This window comes from Haliotis rufescens, unplaced genomic scaffold (assembly GCF_023055435.1).
Source record: "Haliotis rufescens isolate VD_foot unplaced genomic scaffold, xgHalRufe1.0.p SCAF_2, whole genome shotgun sequence".
NCBI lineage: Eukaryota > Metazoa > Mollusca > Gastropoda > Lepetellida > Haliotidae > Haliotis > Haliotis rufescens.
In genome coordinates, this window is record NW_025963890.1 from 1,353,411 (window position 1) to 1,373,004 (window position 19,594).

The 19,594-nt window shown below is 41.6% G+C and overlaps 1 protein-coding gene across 2 annotated transcripts in view; it reads right to left on the minus strand.

Moving 5' to 3' along the window:
* Positions 1-4,026: 4,026 nt before the first annotated feature.
* Positions 4,027-19,594, minus strand: part of LOC124115600 — a 98,638-nt gene continuing 83,070 nt past the window's right edge. For both annotated transcript variants that reach the window (XM_046476657.2, XM_046476656.2), the window contains 2 exons: positions 19,483-19,536; positions 4,027-5,267 (listed from right to left, as the gene is read on the minus strand). In XM_046476657.2, coding sequence (XP_046332613.1) covers positions 5,122-5,267; positions 19,483-19,536 — 200 coding nt within the window. In that variant the 3' untranslated portion in view covers positions 4,027-5,121. The remainder of the gene's footprint in view (positions 5,268-19,482; positions 19,537-19,594) is intronic.

Below are 19,594 nucleotides of genomic sequence, written 5' to 3' on the forward strand. Positions count from 1 at the left end.
TCCACGATTCCCAGATTCAGGCTGCCTACTGCTATTGACTTGTTGACGCCGGCACCTGTGAGGCACTAGCCCCGTGGTTTCAGTGTCCCCTGCCCTCAGGTCAGCCTCCCTATGTATTGTAGGGGCTCACCTTGATACATTTACACATGCCTGATAAACAAGTTTGGTCTAACGAACTGCACAACAATAGTACACGTCTATATGAATGGATCAGCGATAACGCCAAATGTTCGCGAAAGGGGAACCATGTCCTGCTCTACCGGTTTCACCCACCGCAAATTTCATAAACAAGAAAGTGTTTTTGTTGTTGTCTGACGCCACACGCATCGTTACTTCTGCCAAACAACGGCGGCCTGTACCAGTGATCAGTATCATGAGCAAAGGTCAACACATTGACAACCAAGTCACCAAGCATGATCACCCGAAGTAAGTAAGTGCCAGTGAGTAAGAACTCCTTGTAGAGGTGAGGTTATATGAGGTGAAATTTGGATTTAGCGTCGCGTCCAAGATTATTGCACTTACACGTGTGTGTGTGTGTGTGTGTGTCTGTCTGTTTGCACTAATCTGATTAATGCCGATTTATAGTGCCAGCCCACTGAGATACCATGCTGCAGTTTAACATGAATACCCCACTCAGACACAGTATACTGACTCCGAGCCGACCAGTCCTTGTCTTTGCACCTTAATGCCGAGCGCCAAATATGGTAACCAGTACCATCTTTTAACGTCCTCTGGTGTTAACGCGGCCGGGTATCGAACCGCAGACCTTCCGCTCTCCGGTCGGACGCTCTACCACTAGACCACGAAGGCGGTCCACTTTGTAAAGGTTATGGTATGGGATGGCATAGCGCATGGTGTTGACAATCAACGTGTCTTGTTCAGTAAATTCCACTGAATGTCTACCATAACATTTCCTGAATGACGTGACCAGGACGTTTATGGCGAAACCTTGATGAAAGCTAAAGCGTAATAAGTACACTGTGTTTTCCCATGAAATCTGAATAATATGTACGCGCCCGCAGCTTGGAGCATCTGAACATTTCTGAGTAAAGTTGACCTCATCCATTTAAGCTTGTGAACAACTTAAATTTCCTCATTCCTTTCTTGTAAACATAAGCCTTGTTGATTAGAGAATGTGATTTTTTCAGTTTATTTTGATGGATATTTATGAAAAGGGTGACAGAATTTAAAAAAAGATTTTACACGTGTGTAAACCCGGTCTAACAATATGTGAACTAACTCTGGTTTACACTTTGTAGACCCGGTCTAACCATATGTGAACTAACGATGCTTTACACTGTGTAAACCTGGTCTAACAATATGTGAACTAACGATGTTTTACACTGTGTAAACCCGGGCTAACAATATGTGTACTAACGATGTTTTACACTGTGTAAACCCGGTCTAACAATATGTGAACTAACGATGTTTTACACTGTGTAAACCCGGTCTAACAATATGTGAACTAACGATGTTTTACACTGTGTAAAGCCGGTCTAACAATATGTGAACTAACGATGTTTTACACTGTGTAAACCCGGGCTAACAATATTTGTACTAACGATGTTTTACACTGTGTAAACCCGGTCTAACAATATGTGAACTAACGATGTTTTACACTGTGTAAAGCCGGTCTAACAATATGTGAACTAACGATGTTTTACACTGTGTAAACCCGGGCTAACAATATTTGTACTAACGATGTTTTACACTGTGTAAACCCGGTCTAACAATATGTGAACTAACGATGTTTTACACTGTGTAATCCCGGGCTAACAATATGTGAACTAACGATGCTGGGATCATCACTATTTGATAATGATTCATAAAAACATGCTCATGATATAGACGGAATCATCCAATGGACTCTTCTAGCCGAGATTTCTTATGAATATGAAATCATGGGTTTTTGTCGTTTTTATTTACACGTGTATAATCCCGGTCTAACAATCTGTGAACTAGTGATGTTTTACACGTGTATAAGCCCACCTGTCCATCTGTGAACGAGCAATGCGTTACACATTAAGAAATGTGTTTTGACCATATGTGAACTAGCGATGTTCTACACGTGTATTAAAAAAAGGTCCAACAATATGTGAACTAGCGAAGCTTTACACGTGTATAATACCGTCTGGCAATCTGTGAACTAGCGATGATTTACACGTGTATAAGTCCGGTCTAACAATATGTGAACCAGCCAAGTTTTACACATGTATAAAAAAAGGTCTATCATTATGCGAGCTACCAAAGTTTTACCCATGTATAAACCCGTCTAGCAATCTGTGAACAGGCCCTTAAGACGTTTTGAATGACAAAACATTGAACATCAACCTGTTTACATGTTTGGATTGTTAGTCTAAGCATGGAATCCAATGATCTCATAATCTTTTAATGCCGTTTGAAATCCCGCAAGCGAAATGTCAGTGTTCTCAGTCGGAACGTATTATGGGTAATTTACATGAAACAGGTCTTTGTTCTAACGGTATTGAGATCAAATGCTTGGCCAAACTGAAGCCAATTACAGGCTTTGGAAAGATCAATTTATTATCCGCACAAAGTTGGTTTCAGTAAAATAGGAATGTCAATTGAATATAAAACACAACCAAGTATTTAAATCATAGAACTTCATTACTGTGTTTGAAACCTCATTTGACTATTTTACGTAAGAATAAAACCAGCTTATTGGATTATCTGTCAAACTATCAACTGACTTTACTCAATGTAATTTACAAAGTGCAATGATTGAAAAGAAATTAATTGGCAACCAAACAAATATCGAATTTCTGAGCAAGATGTGGGGAGGAAGGGTGTAATTATTTCGTTTTTTTTTGTTTTGTATAAAAATATTCAAGAGGCGTTAACAGGGGCGAAGATGAGGGTGAGGGTGAGGGTGAGGGTGAGGGTGAGGGTGAGGGTGAGGGTAGGGGCGAGAGCGAGGGCGAGGGCGAGGGCGAGGGTGAGGTAAGGGCGAGGGCGAGGGCGAGGGTAAGGGTAAGTTGAGGGTGAGGGTGAGGGTGAGGGTGAGGGTGAGGGTGAGGGTGAGGGTGAGGGTAGGGGCGAGAGCGAGGGTGAGGGTGAGGGTGAGGGTGAGGGTGAGGTAAGGGCGAGGGCGAGGGTAAGGGTAAGTTGAGGGTGAGGGTGAGGGTAAAGGTGATATGAGGCTGAGGGATGTTTTAAAGATATAGATAAAGAATATAAATTTGGTTAGAAAAATACAAAAAATACATTGCGTTGCACAACGGAATTAACATGGTGTACGCTGTAATGTATATAATTAAATAAGAACAAAGTAACCTATTTTGGAAATTACAGGGTGATGTGATTGGCTTTAATTCAAATCATTGTAACCTAAAACGTCATATACTATATTAATGTGAAAAGTGAAAGCATTGATGCACCCCAGGTAAGTAAAGTCTTATATCGATATGATGTTTGCTTCTTCAAAGTAACAAGAGCCAAGACGTAAGGTGAACTTGAAGGAAACCTGCGTCTCCCATCTCTGTGCACTTCTGGCATAGTTTCCTTTGCATATAACCAACCTTATACTTGTTCAATTATTTCGAATTTGTCCACAAGAGCAGAAGGAACTAACATATTACCTTAATCAGCCATGTACACAGACTAGTTAATACTCTCGCTTCTCTCAGTGGTAAGGGCAAAACCAATTTTCTTAATTATTATCTCGTGTCCTTTAGAAATTACATCCTTATAAAAATTAATAATTTTTGAAAAAAATAAAAATAAAATGAACTTCAGTGATCATTTTACGACAGTCGTGCATTATGTAGTGTCTCAATAAGTGTTACCAGTGTGATTACATTAAGGATGAAAATGTAATATATTATCTCTTTGAATTCTTCTAACAGAGGTTTTTAAGTTTAATCAATCCCTTCACACGAGGAACGTATACCCTGTGGCATCGTTATAGCTGTAACCGCGAACACATATGAACCTTCCTGTGACTGTACGACCGACTGAAGTCAATCGCAGATTAGCCATGTGAGGAAACAACGCGAACAGCCAGTGTTCAAGACGAATTGCCTTTATTGAAGATTGCCGGAAATAGCAGTATCTCTGCTGTAGTTGTGCATTGCTAGCAACAGGGCCCTCCACCGCTCAGACACTCAGTCCTTTTAACGACACGCGTCTCCTCCTCGTCCCTCGGCCGCCTGGTCCACGTGCTGTGCCGCACCGTTCTCCAAGGCGTCTGGCATGACAGCCAACAAAACACTCCCCTAAGAAGAGATAAGCCCTTTAAAATCACATGGATGTTAGCAGACGACCCAGTCCGTGAAACATCTCGACCTAGCTGCTCATATGCTTGGTTGAATTTGTCCGTAGATCCTGCTCCCGGGCAAGGGGCCGACTTGTATATAGTTGAGTGGAAGCTGTTGTGATAAGCGGGCTGCCGAGCGAATCACGTCCTGGTTCCGCCGTGAATGTCTCTATCGTGCAGTTAAGGGGTCAAAACTGACTTTCTGATTTGTCTCTTAAGTAGTAATCCTCCTGAGATGTCAGATTGTAGTATTCAAAATATAGTCCTCTATCAATGAGATGCGCAGCCGCCGGGAATATATCGCTCTGTAGGACAGTCGTAAATATATAGACTATTCTGGGGTAAAATACGATTTGTAGTATATGTGAAATAGAATAAACTACATAAAATACATCGGCTTGAGCCTTAAAGATTACAAAATGCAATTTACACATTGAAAAGAATACTACATCAGTTTTCTAAGAAATGTGATCTGTCAAAGATCAACAGCAAGATAAACTCAGCTATACGGAACCTGATGGTCCCCGAAATTTGCAACATAACGGAACATATTCTCTATTGTTCATCGTCGAAAGAAACACAAGAAGAGCGCAATGAAACAATGTAATCAGAAGCTATAATGAAACGAATGATGACTACGAGGTGATGGACAGACAGCACATGGATTCTGTACACAACGGCTGGGAGTGCTAGCGTCAAGGACTACACACGACCAGATAGACGACGATAACGAAATGTCAGTGAAACAAGCAGGATGACAATGATCAGTACGTTCCGGGTCTGAATCTTGTTGTAAGGCGGATGCAGACCGTTTCTTGGCCGTCCCAGGGCCGCTCTGGAGCCTGCTACGCTCCCGTCTCTTTGCTTGTCTTGGTCCAGCACTCGACAGCGCACACTCGGTGATCCATTTTACACATGCTGAAGCCGCGCTGTGTCCGCGATCGCTTGGCACAGATGATGAAGTCGGGTACACAAGTCTCTACGTAACAACCTGAAACAGACAGAATAGAGTGTTCACAGAGTGAAGTATGGTCTCTACATGGCAACCTGACATTTCAAGGGTAGTGTTGAGAGGATGACGTTGGTCTCTACATGACAACCTGAAATGTCAAGGGTAGTGTTCAGAAGGTGAAGTTGGTTTCTACATGGCAACCTGAAATTTCAAGGGTAATGTTCACAGAGTGAAGTATGGTCTCTACACAACACCCTAACATTTGAAGGGTAGTGTTCAGAGGATGAAGTTGGTCTCTACATGGCAACCTGAAATGTCAAGGGTAGTGTTCACTGGGTGAAGTTGGTCTCTACATGGCAACCTAAGATTTCAAGGGTAGTGTTGAGAGGATGACGTTGGTCTCTACATGACAACCTGAAATGTCAAGGGTAGTGTTCAGAAGGTGAAGTTGGTTTCTACATGGCAACCTGAAATTTCAAGGGAAATGTTCACAGAGTGAAGTATGGTCTCTACACAACACCCTAACATTTGAAGGGTAGTGTTCAGAGGATGAAGTTGGTCTCTACATGGCAACCTGAAATGTCAAGGGTAGTGTTCACTGGGTGAAGTTGGTCTCTACATGGCAACCTAAGATTTCAAGGGTAGTGTTGAGAGGATGACGTTGGTCTCTACATGACAACCTGAAATGTCAAGGGTAGTGTTCAGAAGGTGAAGTTGGTCTCTACACGGCAACCTGAAATTACAAGGGTAGTGTTCACAGGGTGAAGTATGGAAGGGTTATTGTTCAGAGGATGACACAGTATCGTACACAGACCTCTACGTTACAACCTGAACCAACATCTGAATTGGTCAGACGAAATACGGTGTGAAATTAAGCGACAAAACCCTTTCCATATCCAATAGAAATATCTGCATAAAGCAGAGTCGATTGTACGATTCCGAGTATGTCATTAGCACGTGTTTAGGAATCACGATAGAATAGTGATGATACCAGGTGTTCGCGAAAAGCTGAGCGTATCCTGCCCCACCGGTGGCACCCGTCACACGCAAAGGTCAAAACACGGGAACGTATGGTACAAGTCAAAATAGGGAATGGCATCGGACATCTCTTTTGTCAGTGATGTGTCAAATTAGGAAAGTCACATTTCTTTATGAAAATATCGCAACACGGATTACATGCCTTTGTTGCTATAAAGCCGTCACCAATTTTTCCATCCCCACAATTCCCATGGAGACGGTTATATATATGAGACGTACCACAACCTACAATACCTGATGCAAACACACACACACACGTTAGTATCCATGTAACAAAACTACACAGACATACAATAAATATCCCTCTTCGTCTCCTTATCTCAAATAAACCGACAAGCCAAACAAGTTCTCAGACTGGAATATATAAAACCACCACGTTCAATTATCATTAGTTGAAGGACTATATTTGCGTCGGTTTCGGAAGCTAAATCTGACCTTTTTCAATACATACATGGCAACAGGTCTCCCGAAATACAATCAACTTAACCCCTTCAAGGCTACCAGTTATTACGGTCATAACATATTCATTATTTGTTCACCATAAACGCCAGTTCGATTTTTTCTGTTTCACCTATGATAAGATGCGTGTTAGCTTATTGAGTAAGTAAAGTGGCGTAGATCGTAGACGTTTACCAATATGGTGAGTGAATGAGTGACTTGAGTTTTTCGCCGCTTTGAATAGAGGTTATGGTTTGTTGTTTAATGCCGCATCCAGCAATATTCCAGCTATGTGGTTGCAGACTGTCTTGACCAGACACTCCAATGAGTGACATCATGATCATCGATCAATACAATCGGGATACAATGACATCTATCAACAATGCCCGTGAGCCTGACCATCTGATCCCGGCTGGTGTATGAGGACACCCAACGTGAAGGTCATAGACGATCTCGTTTAGTTAAGTCCACGAGCACGGGCATGGCAGCGTCTTGTGTAATCAGAAAAAAAGTCTTTTTCGATGTGACGTAGGCGAAAATGACATTTTGAAGCCACGTCCTTGATATGTTTATCCATGGCCAAACTGGAGTCCAGGTACACGCTCCCAGTCCTTGGCTCGGAGAGTGAGATCCCAATTTGTCCTGTTAGATGATCCACAACATCTGCTATTATGATTTCTTTGGCCTTCTACAAATGGCAAGGAAGGGACTGGTCTGTGTTTGCCCGCTGGTCCTATACGGTTTTCTCATCGTTAAGTTTGGTCATCCCATCTTTGATTTGTGAGATGCAGTTCTTAAAGGTATTTATTACATCCCTTTGATGCTGCGCATCCACAGGCAGGGTATTGTCATCCTGTATGTCATCCGTGTAGCCGACAGTTCAAATGTGATACAGACAATATGTATAAGATGCACATATCAACCAAGAGAAATCTAAAAAACCGATAATTTATCCACCAACTCCCGACTTTAGGCAAAAATAGAAGACATATTGCGACTGACATGGCCATACCATTCATTTGCAGCTTTGGACAATGATCATGATTATAGCTACATACGCAAACTGTGAGACGAAACCGACCATATTTGCTTATAACCCGAGTTACTGGTTACAGCAGTTATATACCGAAAACACAACATTACCACTGACTCGTGCTACTCTATGTTATCTTGATCAAATCAGTCTAAACACGATTCAACGAAGTGCTTCAGTATTTCATACCTGAAATAGACATGATCAATGGCGCCATTACCGTCACCATTTCTCAATAACGTGATTCGTCTGGCGTTATCAACTGGCTGCATTTGTGCTCAGTCACTCTCTTCTACGTATACTTCACTACTATTGTAGTACTAAAAAAACACCTGCTATTCCGGACAACGCTATTCCGGGAAAGCTCCTTCCAGACTATTACTGATAACAAATATATAGTAAAGTACTAGTACTTTTTTGGGTTGAGTCCCATCCGGAAGACCGCCTCCGTGGTCTAGTGGTAGAGCGTCCGCCCGGAGAGCGAAAGGTCCGGGGTTGGATCCCCGACCGCGTCATACCAAAAGACGTTAAAAGGTGGTACTTGTTTTTACCCTGTCTGGTGCTCGGCATTAAGGGGCTAAAACAAGGACTGGTCGGCTCGGAGTCAGTATACTGAGTGTCTGAGTGGGGTATTCATGTTAAACTGCAGCATGGTATCTCAGTGAGCTAGCACTACAAATCGGCATCAGTCCGGACAAGTACAAGCAGCCACACACACACAGACACAGACACACACAGACACACACAGACACACACACACACACACACACACACACACACATACGTACATACACGCCGCTATATAAGTGCAATAATCTTGGACGCGACGTTAAAACCCCATTTCACCTCACCTCACCTCACCCATCCGGGATTCGAACCCACACCGCCAGAGTGAGGCACCTAATCGCCAGCACACAAAGTCAGCGATCTAACCCATTCAGGCACCGAGGCTTTCACAAAAATAAAAGTCCGACAACTGGTAGTCCAGATCACGTACTTTGTGTACCCCTCTGACAAGTGTAAATTGGCACGGCTCCCATGGCCGAAAGCTATGAACACACAATGTCATTTAGAAAGTGGTCAAATGTAACACGTTTTATTTGGGATAACACTTTCTGTGTAAAGTACAGATTCTAGTACTTTCGGGGGTTGTGCAGAATGTACGTGATCTAGACTAACAGGACTCAAACCAAAAAAGTGAGTGAGTGAGTGAGTATGGTTTTACGCCGCTTTTAGCAATATTCCAGCAATATCACGGCGAGGGACACCAGAAATGGGCTTCAGACATTGTACCCATGTCGGGTATCGAACCCGGGTCTTCGGCGTGGCGAGCGAACGCTTTAACCACTAGGCTACCCGACCGCCCCTCAAAAAAAAGTACTGGAGTGAGTACTAGAAAGTGTTATCCCAAACAAAAAATGTCATTGTGTGTTCATATTACTGGTGTGTGTGTGTGTGTGTGTGTGTGTGTGTGTGTGTGTGTGTGTGTGTGTGTGTGTGTGTGCATTTGAATACTTTGAGGGGTTGGTGTGACGATGTTTATACATCAGTTTGCATTATTGCAGAGGCAAAAACTCTGAAGAGCAATCATACATCGTTTAGTTCCACTTGTGAGTCGTTAGTTAATGTAACTCTTCTGGACTACTGCACGGCCCAGACCACATAATCCCACACCGTAGTTGACTGGAGTCTTTGAGATTCAACTCGGTATTTATTGAAAGGTTTCTTTTTCTGTGATCTTAGGATCTAAGATGTGATTCATGGTTATCACAGACGTTGTAGGAAGTGATTAATGAACACAACGAAACTACGACGAGTTCGGAGACACGCCGCAGACTTGATTCACGGTGTTAACAAGCCATATGTCGTAATCTGCAAGGCCGACGTCTTCAGCGGCGTGCTCACCGACATGCGCCAGGCCATACACAGAATTTGTATAAACCTGTTTTTGGAAATGAGTATTTCGTTGTTAAATCGCTTTGAATGTAAATATAATTCATTTCCCCATGAAATTTTGGTGAATAGGATATCAAACATAATCAGTGAGTGAGTGAGTGAGTATGGTTTTACGCCGCTTTTAGCAACATTCCGGCAATTTCCCGACGGGGGACACCAGAAACGGGCTTCACAAATTGTACCCATGTGAAGAATCGAACCCGGGTCTTCGGTGTGACGAGCGAACGCTTTAACCACTAGGCTACCCCACCGCCCCTACACGAAACAGAAAACCCCCCGAAAGAATTCTTGGACTTTTCCTGTATTCAATTCCTCCTGCCTTCATCCACTAATCTTGGACCTAGCACAAGGATCTCCTCTCTTACTGTACCAGTGACCACCCAGTATTAACCTATCATAGCGAGTGGGTGAGCTGAGTGTGAGCGGAAAGCCGGAAGTGATGGAGTTTGCACTTTAAGCACGAGCACGGGGTTGGCGCTGACAAACCAAGGATCATTATCAAGGGATTTGAACATGATCGGATCCTAAATTAATTAGGGTGCCTTTAACAACATGGCGTCCCAATGCCAATGAGGGAAACTGGTATGGCGGCCATTCTGTTCTTGTGATGTTGATCTTGGGAATTCTCAGGTGGATTATTACACGGGCCAAGGATTCCGATTCATGGATGCCTGTAATTTGGCTGGCTTCTCAGACAGATTAATTGTGACGAAACCATTTCAAAAACAGGAAGCAATATTGCAAGGTACTTGGCTCACAGGAGTCGGAATGTAGGTTTGAAAATATTCCTGGAACATATAATACGCTAGTCTATCCTAGTTATCTATGATCGAGTTGAGTTTTACGCTGTTTATAGCATAACTGCAAGATTCCATCAACACCACAACGAGAGACACCAAGAATGGCCCTACATATGGTACCCTTGTGGGACATCGATCTTCGAGGTAACAACACCAGCCCCATTAGCTAAAATACCCAAAGAATATATACTAGTACAATTTGATCTTTTCAATCCGACAAAATCAGTATATTTTCACACTTCTAACATTTATATATGGAAGGTCAGGTCATATCGACGTCGACCAATGCATCCAACGGATTTAATAGGCTTGCCATGCTTGTCACTCATATGATGTAAACGTAATTTATACACAGACTTTTTGTTAAGGTAGACATAGATAGGTTTTACGCCAGAGTAGCTTTAACAAACTGGTATCATGGATACAGTGATGATACGTCTATTTAGCAAGTCTAAAGTTCTCTGTGGCAATTTGGACTAGAAGCCCCCTGTCCATTGTACCGACCTTAATGACAATGAATGTATTTAAATGGATGAATTCAAAACAAAGATATATTAGCCTAATGTCCATCTACCGCAATTGTCATTAACTGGAATCATGTTCGCCCTCATCTGTCTCGCGACTTATTGCCTTCATCAAAACTTGTTCAAAGCGAGGCCGACACGACACGCTCGGGACAGAAAAGATCACGTGACCGCCTCCAGCACTTTATCTGTTGCCATTAACGGGTTCATCGATATTTCTAATGATGACGACTACATTTCTCTGACCTTCTCCTAATCCGTCAAGTGTCTGTCTTGTCTGGGCAATTGTAATTTAGTTCTAAATATTTCACCCCCTCACTCTCATTCAAACTACTATCTGAGTGCACTCCAGCTACAGCGACTGCCACACGGTGACACGATGACATGGTGACCTCCTAGACTGTCACATGGGCGCACGGTATTAGATGTTCCATGCATTTTCATCACTATTTTTCTCTTTACGTACATTTGATTCTGTTTCGGCAACAATCGAGCCTGATTATTCTCTGGAGTTGACGTTTAATATTTACTAGCCCAGACCAGAAAAAGAAAACTCCAGAATGTGAGAAATGGATAAAACAATCGTCCCTTACTACCCGACTTCTTATCACAATGACCAATACCACGTCTACCGACATCACTTGGTTCAGCACAACCAGTACCACCACCAGTATCCACTGTACCCACCAGCATACGATGTACCCACCAACATACGATGTACCCAGCAGCATACGATGTACCCACCAGCATACGATGTACCCACAGGCATACGATGTACCCACCAGCATACGATGAACCCACCAACATACGATGTACCCACCAGCATACGATGTACCCACCAACATACGATGTACCCACCAGCATACGATGTACCCACCAACATACGATGTACCCACCAACATACGATGTACCCACCAGCACACGATGTACCAACAAACATACGATGTACCCACCAGCATACGATGTACCCACCAGCATACGATGTATCCACCAGCATACGATGTATCCACCAGCATACGATGTACCCACCAGCATACGATGTACCCACCAACATACGATGTACCCAGCAGCATACGATGTAACCACCAGCATACGATGTACCCACCAGCATACGACATAACTGTATGTGCCCACTACAATCACACTAACGAAGGACCCAACACAACCACATAACTGTATGTGTCTACTACAACCACACTAACGATGGACCAAACACAACTACATAACTGTATATGCCCATTACAACCACACTAACGATGGACCCAACACAACCACATAGCTGTATGTGCCCACTACAATCACACTAACGAAGGACCCAACACAACCACATAACTGTATGTGTCTACTACAATCACACTAACGATGGACCCAACACAACTACATAACTGTATGTGCCCACTACAACCACACTAACGAAGGACCCAACACAACCACATAACTGTATGTGTCTACTACAACCACACTAACGATGGACCCAACACAACTACATAACTGTATGTGCCCACTACAACCACACTAACGATGGACCAACACAACCACATAACTGTATGTGTCTACTACAACCACACTAACGATGGACCCAACACAACTACATGACTGTACGTGCCCACTACAACCACACTAACGATGGACCAACACAACTACATAACTGTATGTGTCTACTACAATCACACTAACGATGGACCAACACAACTACATGACTGTACGTGCCCACTACAACCACACTAACGATGGACCAACACAACTACATAACTGTATATGCCCATTACAACCACACTAACGATGGACCCAACACAACCACATAACTGTATGTGCCCACTACAATCACACTAACGAAGGACCCAACACAACCACATAACTGTATGTGTCTACTACAACCACACTAACGATGGACCCAACACAACTACATAACTGTATGTGCCCACTACAACCACACTAACGATGGACCCAACACAACTACATAACTGTATGTGCCCACTACAACCACACTAACGATGGACCCAACACAACTACATGACTGTACGTGCCCACTACAACCACACTAACGATGGACCAACACAACTACATAACTGTATGTGTCTACTACAATCACACTAACGATGGACCAACACAACTACATGACTGTACGTGCCCACTACAACCACACTAACGATGGACCAACACAACTACATAACTGTATGTGTCTACTACAACCACACTAACGATGGACCAACACAACTACATAACTGTATGTGTCTACTACAACCACACTAACGATGGACCAACACAACTACATGACTGTATGTGCCCACTACAACCACACTAACGATGGACCAACACAACTACATAACTGTATGTGTCTACTACAACCACACTAACGATGGACCAACACAACTACATAACTGTATGTGTCTACTACAACCACACTAACGATGGACCAACACAACTACATAACTGTATGTGTCTACTACAACCACACTAACGATGGACCAACACAACTACATGACTGTATGTGCCAACTACAACCACACTAACGATGGACCAACACAACTACATAACTGTATGTGTCTACTACAATCACACTAACGATGGACCAACACAACTACATGACTGTATGTGCCCACTACAACCACACTAACGATGGACCAACACAACTACATGACTGTACGTGCCCACTACAACCACACTAACGATGGACCCAACACAACTACATGACTGTACGTGCCCACTACAACCACACTAACGATGGACCAACACAACTACATAACTGTATGTGTCTACTACAATCACACTAACGATGGACCAACACAACTACATGACTGTACGTGCCCACTACAACCACACTAACGATGGACCAACACAACTACATAACTGTATGTGTCTACTACAACCACACTAACGATGGACCAACACAACTACATAACTGTATGTGTCTACTACAACCACACTAACGATGGACCAACACAACTACATGACTGTATGTGCCCACTACAACCACACTAACGATGGACCAACACAACTACATAACTGTATGTGTCTACTACAACCACACTAACGATGGACCAACACAACTACATAACTGTATGTGTCTACTACAACCACACTAACGATGGACCAACACAACTACATAACTGTATGTGTCTACTACAACCACACTAACGATGGACCAACACAACTACATGACTGTATGTGCCCACTACAACCACACTAACGATGGACCAACACAACTACATAACTGTATGTGTCTACTACAATCACACTAACGATGGACCAACACAACTACATGACTGTATGTGCCCACTACAACCACACTAACGATGGACCAACACAACTACATAACTGTATGTGTCTACTACAATCACACTAACGATGGACCAACACAACTACATGACTGTACGTGCCCACTACAACCACACTAACGATGGACCAACACAACTACATAACTGTATGTGTCTACTACAACCACACTAACGATGGACCAACACAACTACATGACTGTATGTGCCCACTACAACCACACCCATATTGCCAACCAGTTTTCAATGTTCCTAAAAGATCTAAATGGTAACCGTTTTGTCCAACAGGTACCTGCACCCCATAACACACACAAGTCCAGAAATCGGTTGTTCGTATGTAAAACTGACTGTTATGGAAACGGATGCCAGACGTAGATAGCCTCCGGAATAACCTATGATGATGAACGTGTCTACCACCAAGACATAGGTGTCCCTCATTGCCATGGCTCAGGGCTACCACCGTAGCGTTGGACAATCTGTACCTCGCTTTAAACGTAATGTCATACGTTATAATAACTGCTCTGAATATAACCATACAGCACAGTAGACATGTGTACCACCATCTATGGTTTCATCCGATAATCAAGACTGGCCATACTCTGGCGTAGACGTTTCATATTTAAAATTTATGCCACGGATATGAATCTGCACCAGAGAGACATTTAGATAGAGATACACAGAGGAAATTAGATTTACGTAGGCCATGAGTTACAAAGTGCAACAACCTGACATTTCTCAGGGAAGTAATACAACTTTAACAAGGATTAAATTTGAAACACTTCATCAAATACTCAGCCTTTCCAACATACTCTCCAGGTAAAACATACTTCTAGACAATTACATGATACACAAAACTTTCAAATAGGAGTGAGCGAGTGAGTGAGTTTGGTTTGGCGCTTCCTCGGACAGTTGGTAAAAAATGAAAGCAGATGCCATTTGAAGTTTACTGAGTAAACAAAATGTGAAATGCTGGTCTTCCTCATTGATAACATTCATGTAAAATTTGAGGGTAAGTCATTCAGGCAAGAAGTAGGCATCCCCATTGACATCAATTGCACTTACCTCCTTGCTGACCTGTTTCTTTATGCATATGGATCAGAATTTCTGCTCGGATTGGTCAAGTCAAAACAAGATAATTTGGCCAAGAAGTTTAACTTTAGCTTCAGGTATACCGATGATCTCAGATCGTTCAATAACCATCAAATAGCCAATTCGCTTCCACTGATTTACCCCCTGAACTAGAAATGAAGGAGACCCGTGAGGCCGTCGCATCCGTTTCATGTTTAAATCTATGCATACAGATTCAGAGTAACAAAACACTCTCCACAAGACTGTAAGTTGAAAAGTCAACTTTTCCTTTTTGTCGAGTAATATCCCTGCAGCTCTATCCCTTGGTGTCTATATTTCACAGCTTTTGAGGTACAATCGAGCATGCTCTTCTTACAAAGATTTCAAAGAGCGTCATACAACTCTTGCTCAGAAACTATTTGACCAAGGGCCTCAGTAAAGCTTTCAAAAGTTTTATGGGAATGTCAAAATTTGACGCATCAGTGAAAGGTTGTGTCCGATTCAGTTCCCTGTTTTCACTTGTACAATGTGTTTTTGTGAACAGTTGACTTGCCTTTGCATGTTTTTGTGACTGGTGCGAACACCTGGTATCATCACCGATACGCTCACGTGTTCGCGAACACCTGGTATCATTATCTGATAGTGATTCATAAACACATGCTCATGAAATACTCGGAATTGTACAATCGACTCTGCTTTATGCAAAGATTTCTATTGGATCTGAAGTCTTTGGTCGCTTTATTTAATTAATTATTATGAATAATATGGAAAGGGTTTTGTCGCTTTTATTAACATCAAGGCGCTTGATGAGAAAGGAAAGCCCAAAGTGACGTAGGATTTAGACGTTTACCACTTTTGTGAAACACTGAAAGATGAATTATGTGTACACTTGTTCAAATAGTCAACATTATCAACGTTATCTCTCGGGGAGGGAAGCAAGATACTTTGTACAAAAGAGTCCCCTAAAACAAGTGATGTCAAACTTGTGCAAACATGTATTATTGTCAACATGGTGTTGATACACTTAGGGACGAGTTCAGCCCTGCGGGGTTAACTAGGGTATCCGACCTGCCTTGCTTCTATACCACTCCAGGGACAGTAATGATATTTCCATTCGTGACATGGAATTAATGTCTCTCTATGGAGGGCAGTCTGGTACTACAGTGCCATCTAGTGAGACAGGGAGACAGGATATACGTCGACATCAATATGAACATAGCAAGACCTGGACAAACAATTTGGAAAGTAAACGAGCTCAATTAATTATGATATGAGATGTTGTGGCATTGTCTAGGTGATACGTTGCATATGTGATTGAGCCAGGGGCACATGGTAAATGATAAATCTCCCCTATAGTCCTACAATACCCGTTGTTACTACGATCTAGCAGTAAAGGGCATTTAACTACGCACTGTAACACTTGCGCTTATGTATATATCTCACACACACACACACACACACACACACACACACACACACACACACACACACACACACACACACACACACACACACACACACACACACACACACACACTAGAAATATCTAAACAGCTCTGAACAGCTCTATTTAGCTCTGAACAAGTATAGTATTATGTTTAAAACGTAAAACGGTACAAAGGCGTTACGTGTTTTATACTTATACCATCAAAACAGGTGAAAGGGCTAGGATCTGACATACCTACCCCGTCCCCCAAAATGCCCAATTTGAGGGGTAAAATGCATTTTAAATCTAAACGTGTTTAAAACTGGTTAACGAAAAGACGAGGAGCTCTTCTTGCTCTTGTAGTCTGGTTAGAAATGGTTCGAAAGCTTTTATGTTTCAATGGACAGAAAATGCAACGTCATCAAATTGTCACTCCATGCCGTCAGTAAACAGTTTTGCATCGCTCCTGACTTTTAGCCAACATTCCATAATTTAATATTTTCATGTTAGATAGCCATATCGACGAAACACATAAACACAACGAAATTAGCACATTCTATAGAATGCGAGTCATCGGATGATTGTGTATCTGCTGAGAGCCCAAACACATAGAAATATTCACGACTCTTAATTTTCCTGCGCGATAGAACTGTATTGGCGTGACTGCCGAGCATGCCAATACAACGACATCCCCTCTGACAGGATCAACGTCGAAATGTCATAGTTCCCGTTTGTCAGGTCCCTTGCAGTGTTGAATGCAATCACAAACCACCAAATAAAACAATTATATTTGACAAACAATTCATAGAATTAAGGATTTTAAATGTCACTATAAGTCTGCAATTTAAGAACTTGCAATTGGAAACGTCAATTTGATTGAAGGCGGACATGATGAATTAATTTTCGCTCTCGTTAAACTTCTTTTGTAATTATTATGCTACACAATTTATGATTTAATTCTCCTGAAAATTCTTAATAATTTGTACATGCGTGTTTAGTTCATGTTAGCAAAAGACACGGCTTGGTTTAAGTTTGAGTTTAAGTATGAATATTGCCGAAGAGGCAACATTGCGACTGAGTAAAACATAAGTAGCAATCATGTAATCGTGCACAAACACGAGTTGTCGCTGCACTCTCACTGGTTTTCCTGCCTGTTCCCAGCTCAAACACACTGGCAGCAACTAAGAATGTGTCAAATGTATTGATGATTTGGTTGCGAACCCTATACACAACCTATGGCTGAGGTATGCAATAGAAACTTGAGTTTAAGCACGCACTGTCTATGCTTACAGTAAAGAAAGAGCTGTGTGTAAGCAGAAAGCACTGCATGCATCTACTATACTATCTACTATTGTAAATACCTAGTATAAAGAAAGAAGCATTGTGTGTACCTGCCATTTATGAAGCATTGTACTACCTTTAATTATGAAAGAAGCATTTTTTGTATTAAGAAAGAAACAATGTGCTGTATAAAAAGAAACAATGTATACCCCCATTATGAAGATATAAGCAGTGTATATACCTACCATAAAGAAAAAAATAATTTAGGTACCTATTATCAAGAAAGAACTAATGTATGTACCTACTTTGAAGAAAGAAGCAAGGTATTACCCACTTTAAAGAAAGAAGCACTGTATCACATACCATAAAGAAAGAAGCACTGTATTACCTACTGTAAAGAAAGAAGCACTGTATTACCTACTGTAAAGAAAGAAGCACTGTATTACCTACTATGAAGAAAGAAGCACTGTATTACCTACTATAAAGACAGAAACAGTGTATTACCTACTATAAATACAGAAACACTGTATTACCTACTATCAAGAAAGAAGCACTGTATAACCTACTATAAAGGAAAAAACACTGTGTTACTTACTGTAAAGAAAGAAGCACTGTTTTATTTACTATAAAGTTAAAACACTGTTATACCTACTATAAAGAAAGAAGCGCTGAATTACCTACATATAAAGACCAAAGCACTGTTTTACTTACTGTAAAGAAAAAACACTGCATTACCTCCTTTTTAAGAAAGAAGAACTGTTTTACTTACTGTAAAGAAAGAAGCGCTGTGTTACCTTCTATTTAGAGAGAAGCACTGTTTTACTTACTATAAAGAAAGAAGCACTGTATTACCCACTTTAAAGAAAGAAGAACTGTATCACCTACTATAAAGAAAGAAGCACTGCGTTACCTACTATATATAGTATATAGAGAAGCACTGTTTTACTTACTATAAAGGTAGAAGCACTGTATAACCCACTTTATAGAAAGAAGAACTGTATCACCTACTATAAAGAAAGATGCGCTGCGTTACCTACTATATATAGAGAAGCACTGTTTTACTTACTATAAAGGAAGATGTTCTGTATTACCCACTTTAAAGAAAGAAGAACTGTATCACCTACTATAAAGAAAAAACACACTGTTTCACTTACTATAAAGAAAGATTCACTGTTTTACTTATCATAAAGAATGAAGTACTGAATTACTTACTCTGAAGAAAGAAGCACTATGTTACCTAATATTTAGAACAAACACTGTTTTACTTACTATATAGAAAGATTCACTGTTTTACTTATTTCAAAGAAAGAAATACTGTATTACCTACTCTAAAGAAAGAAGCACTTCGTTACCTACTATTAAGAAAGAAGCACTGTGTTACTTACTACGAAGAAAGAAGCACTATGTGTACTTACTATAAAGTTGTCTGGAATGGTCTCCTTCTGTCTGCTGTGATATGGCGCTGGCTGCTGTAATGGAAGAGATCCTGGTGTCACATCGTGCATCAAACTTCATGATACGACTCTT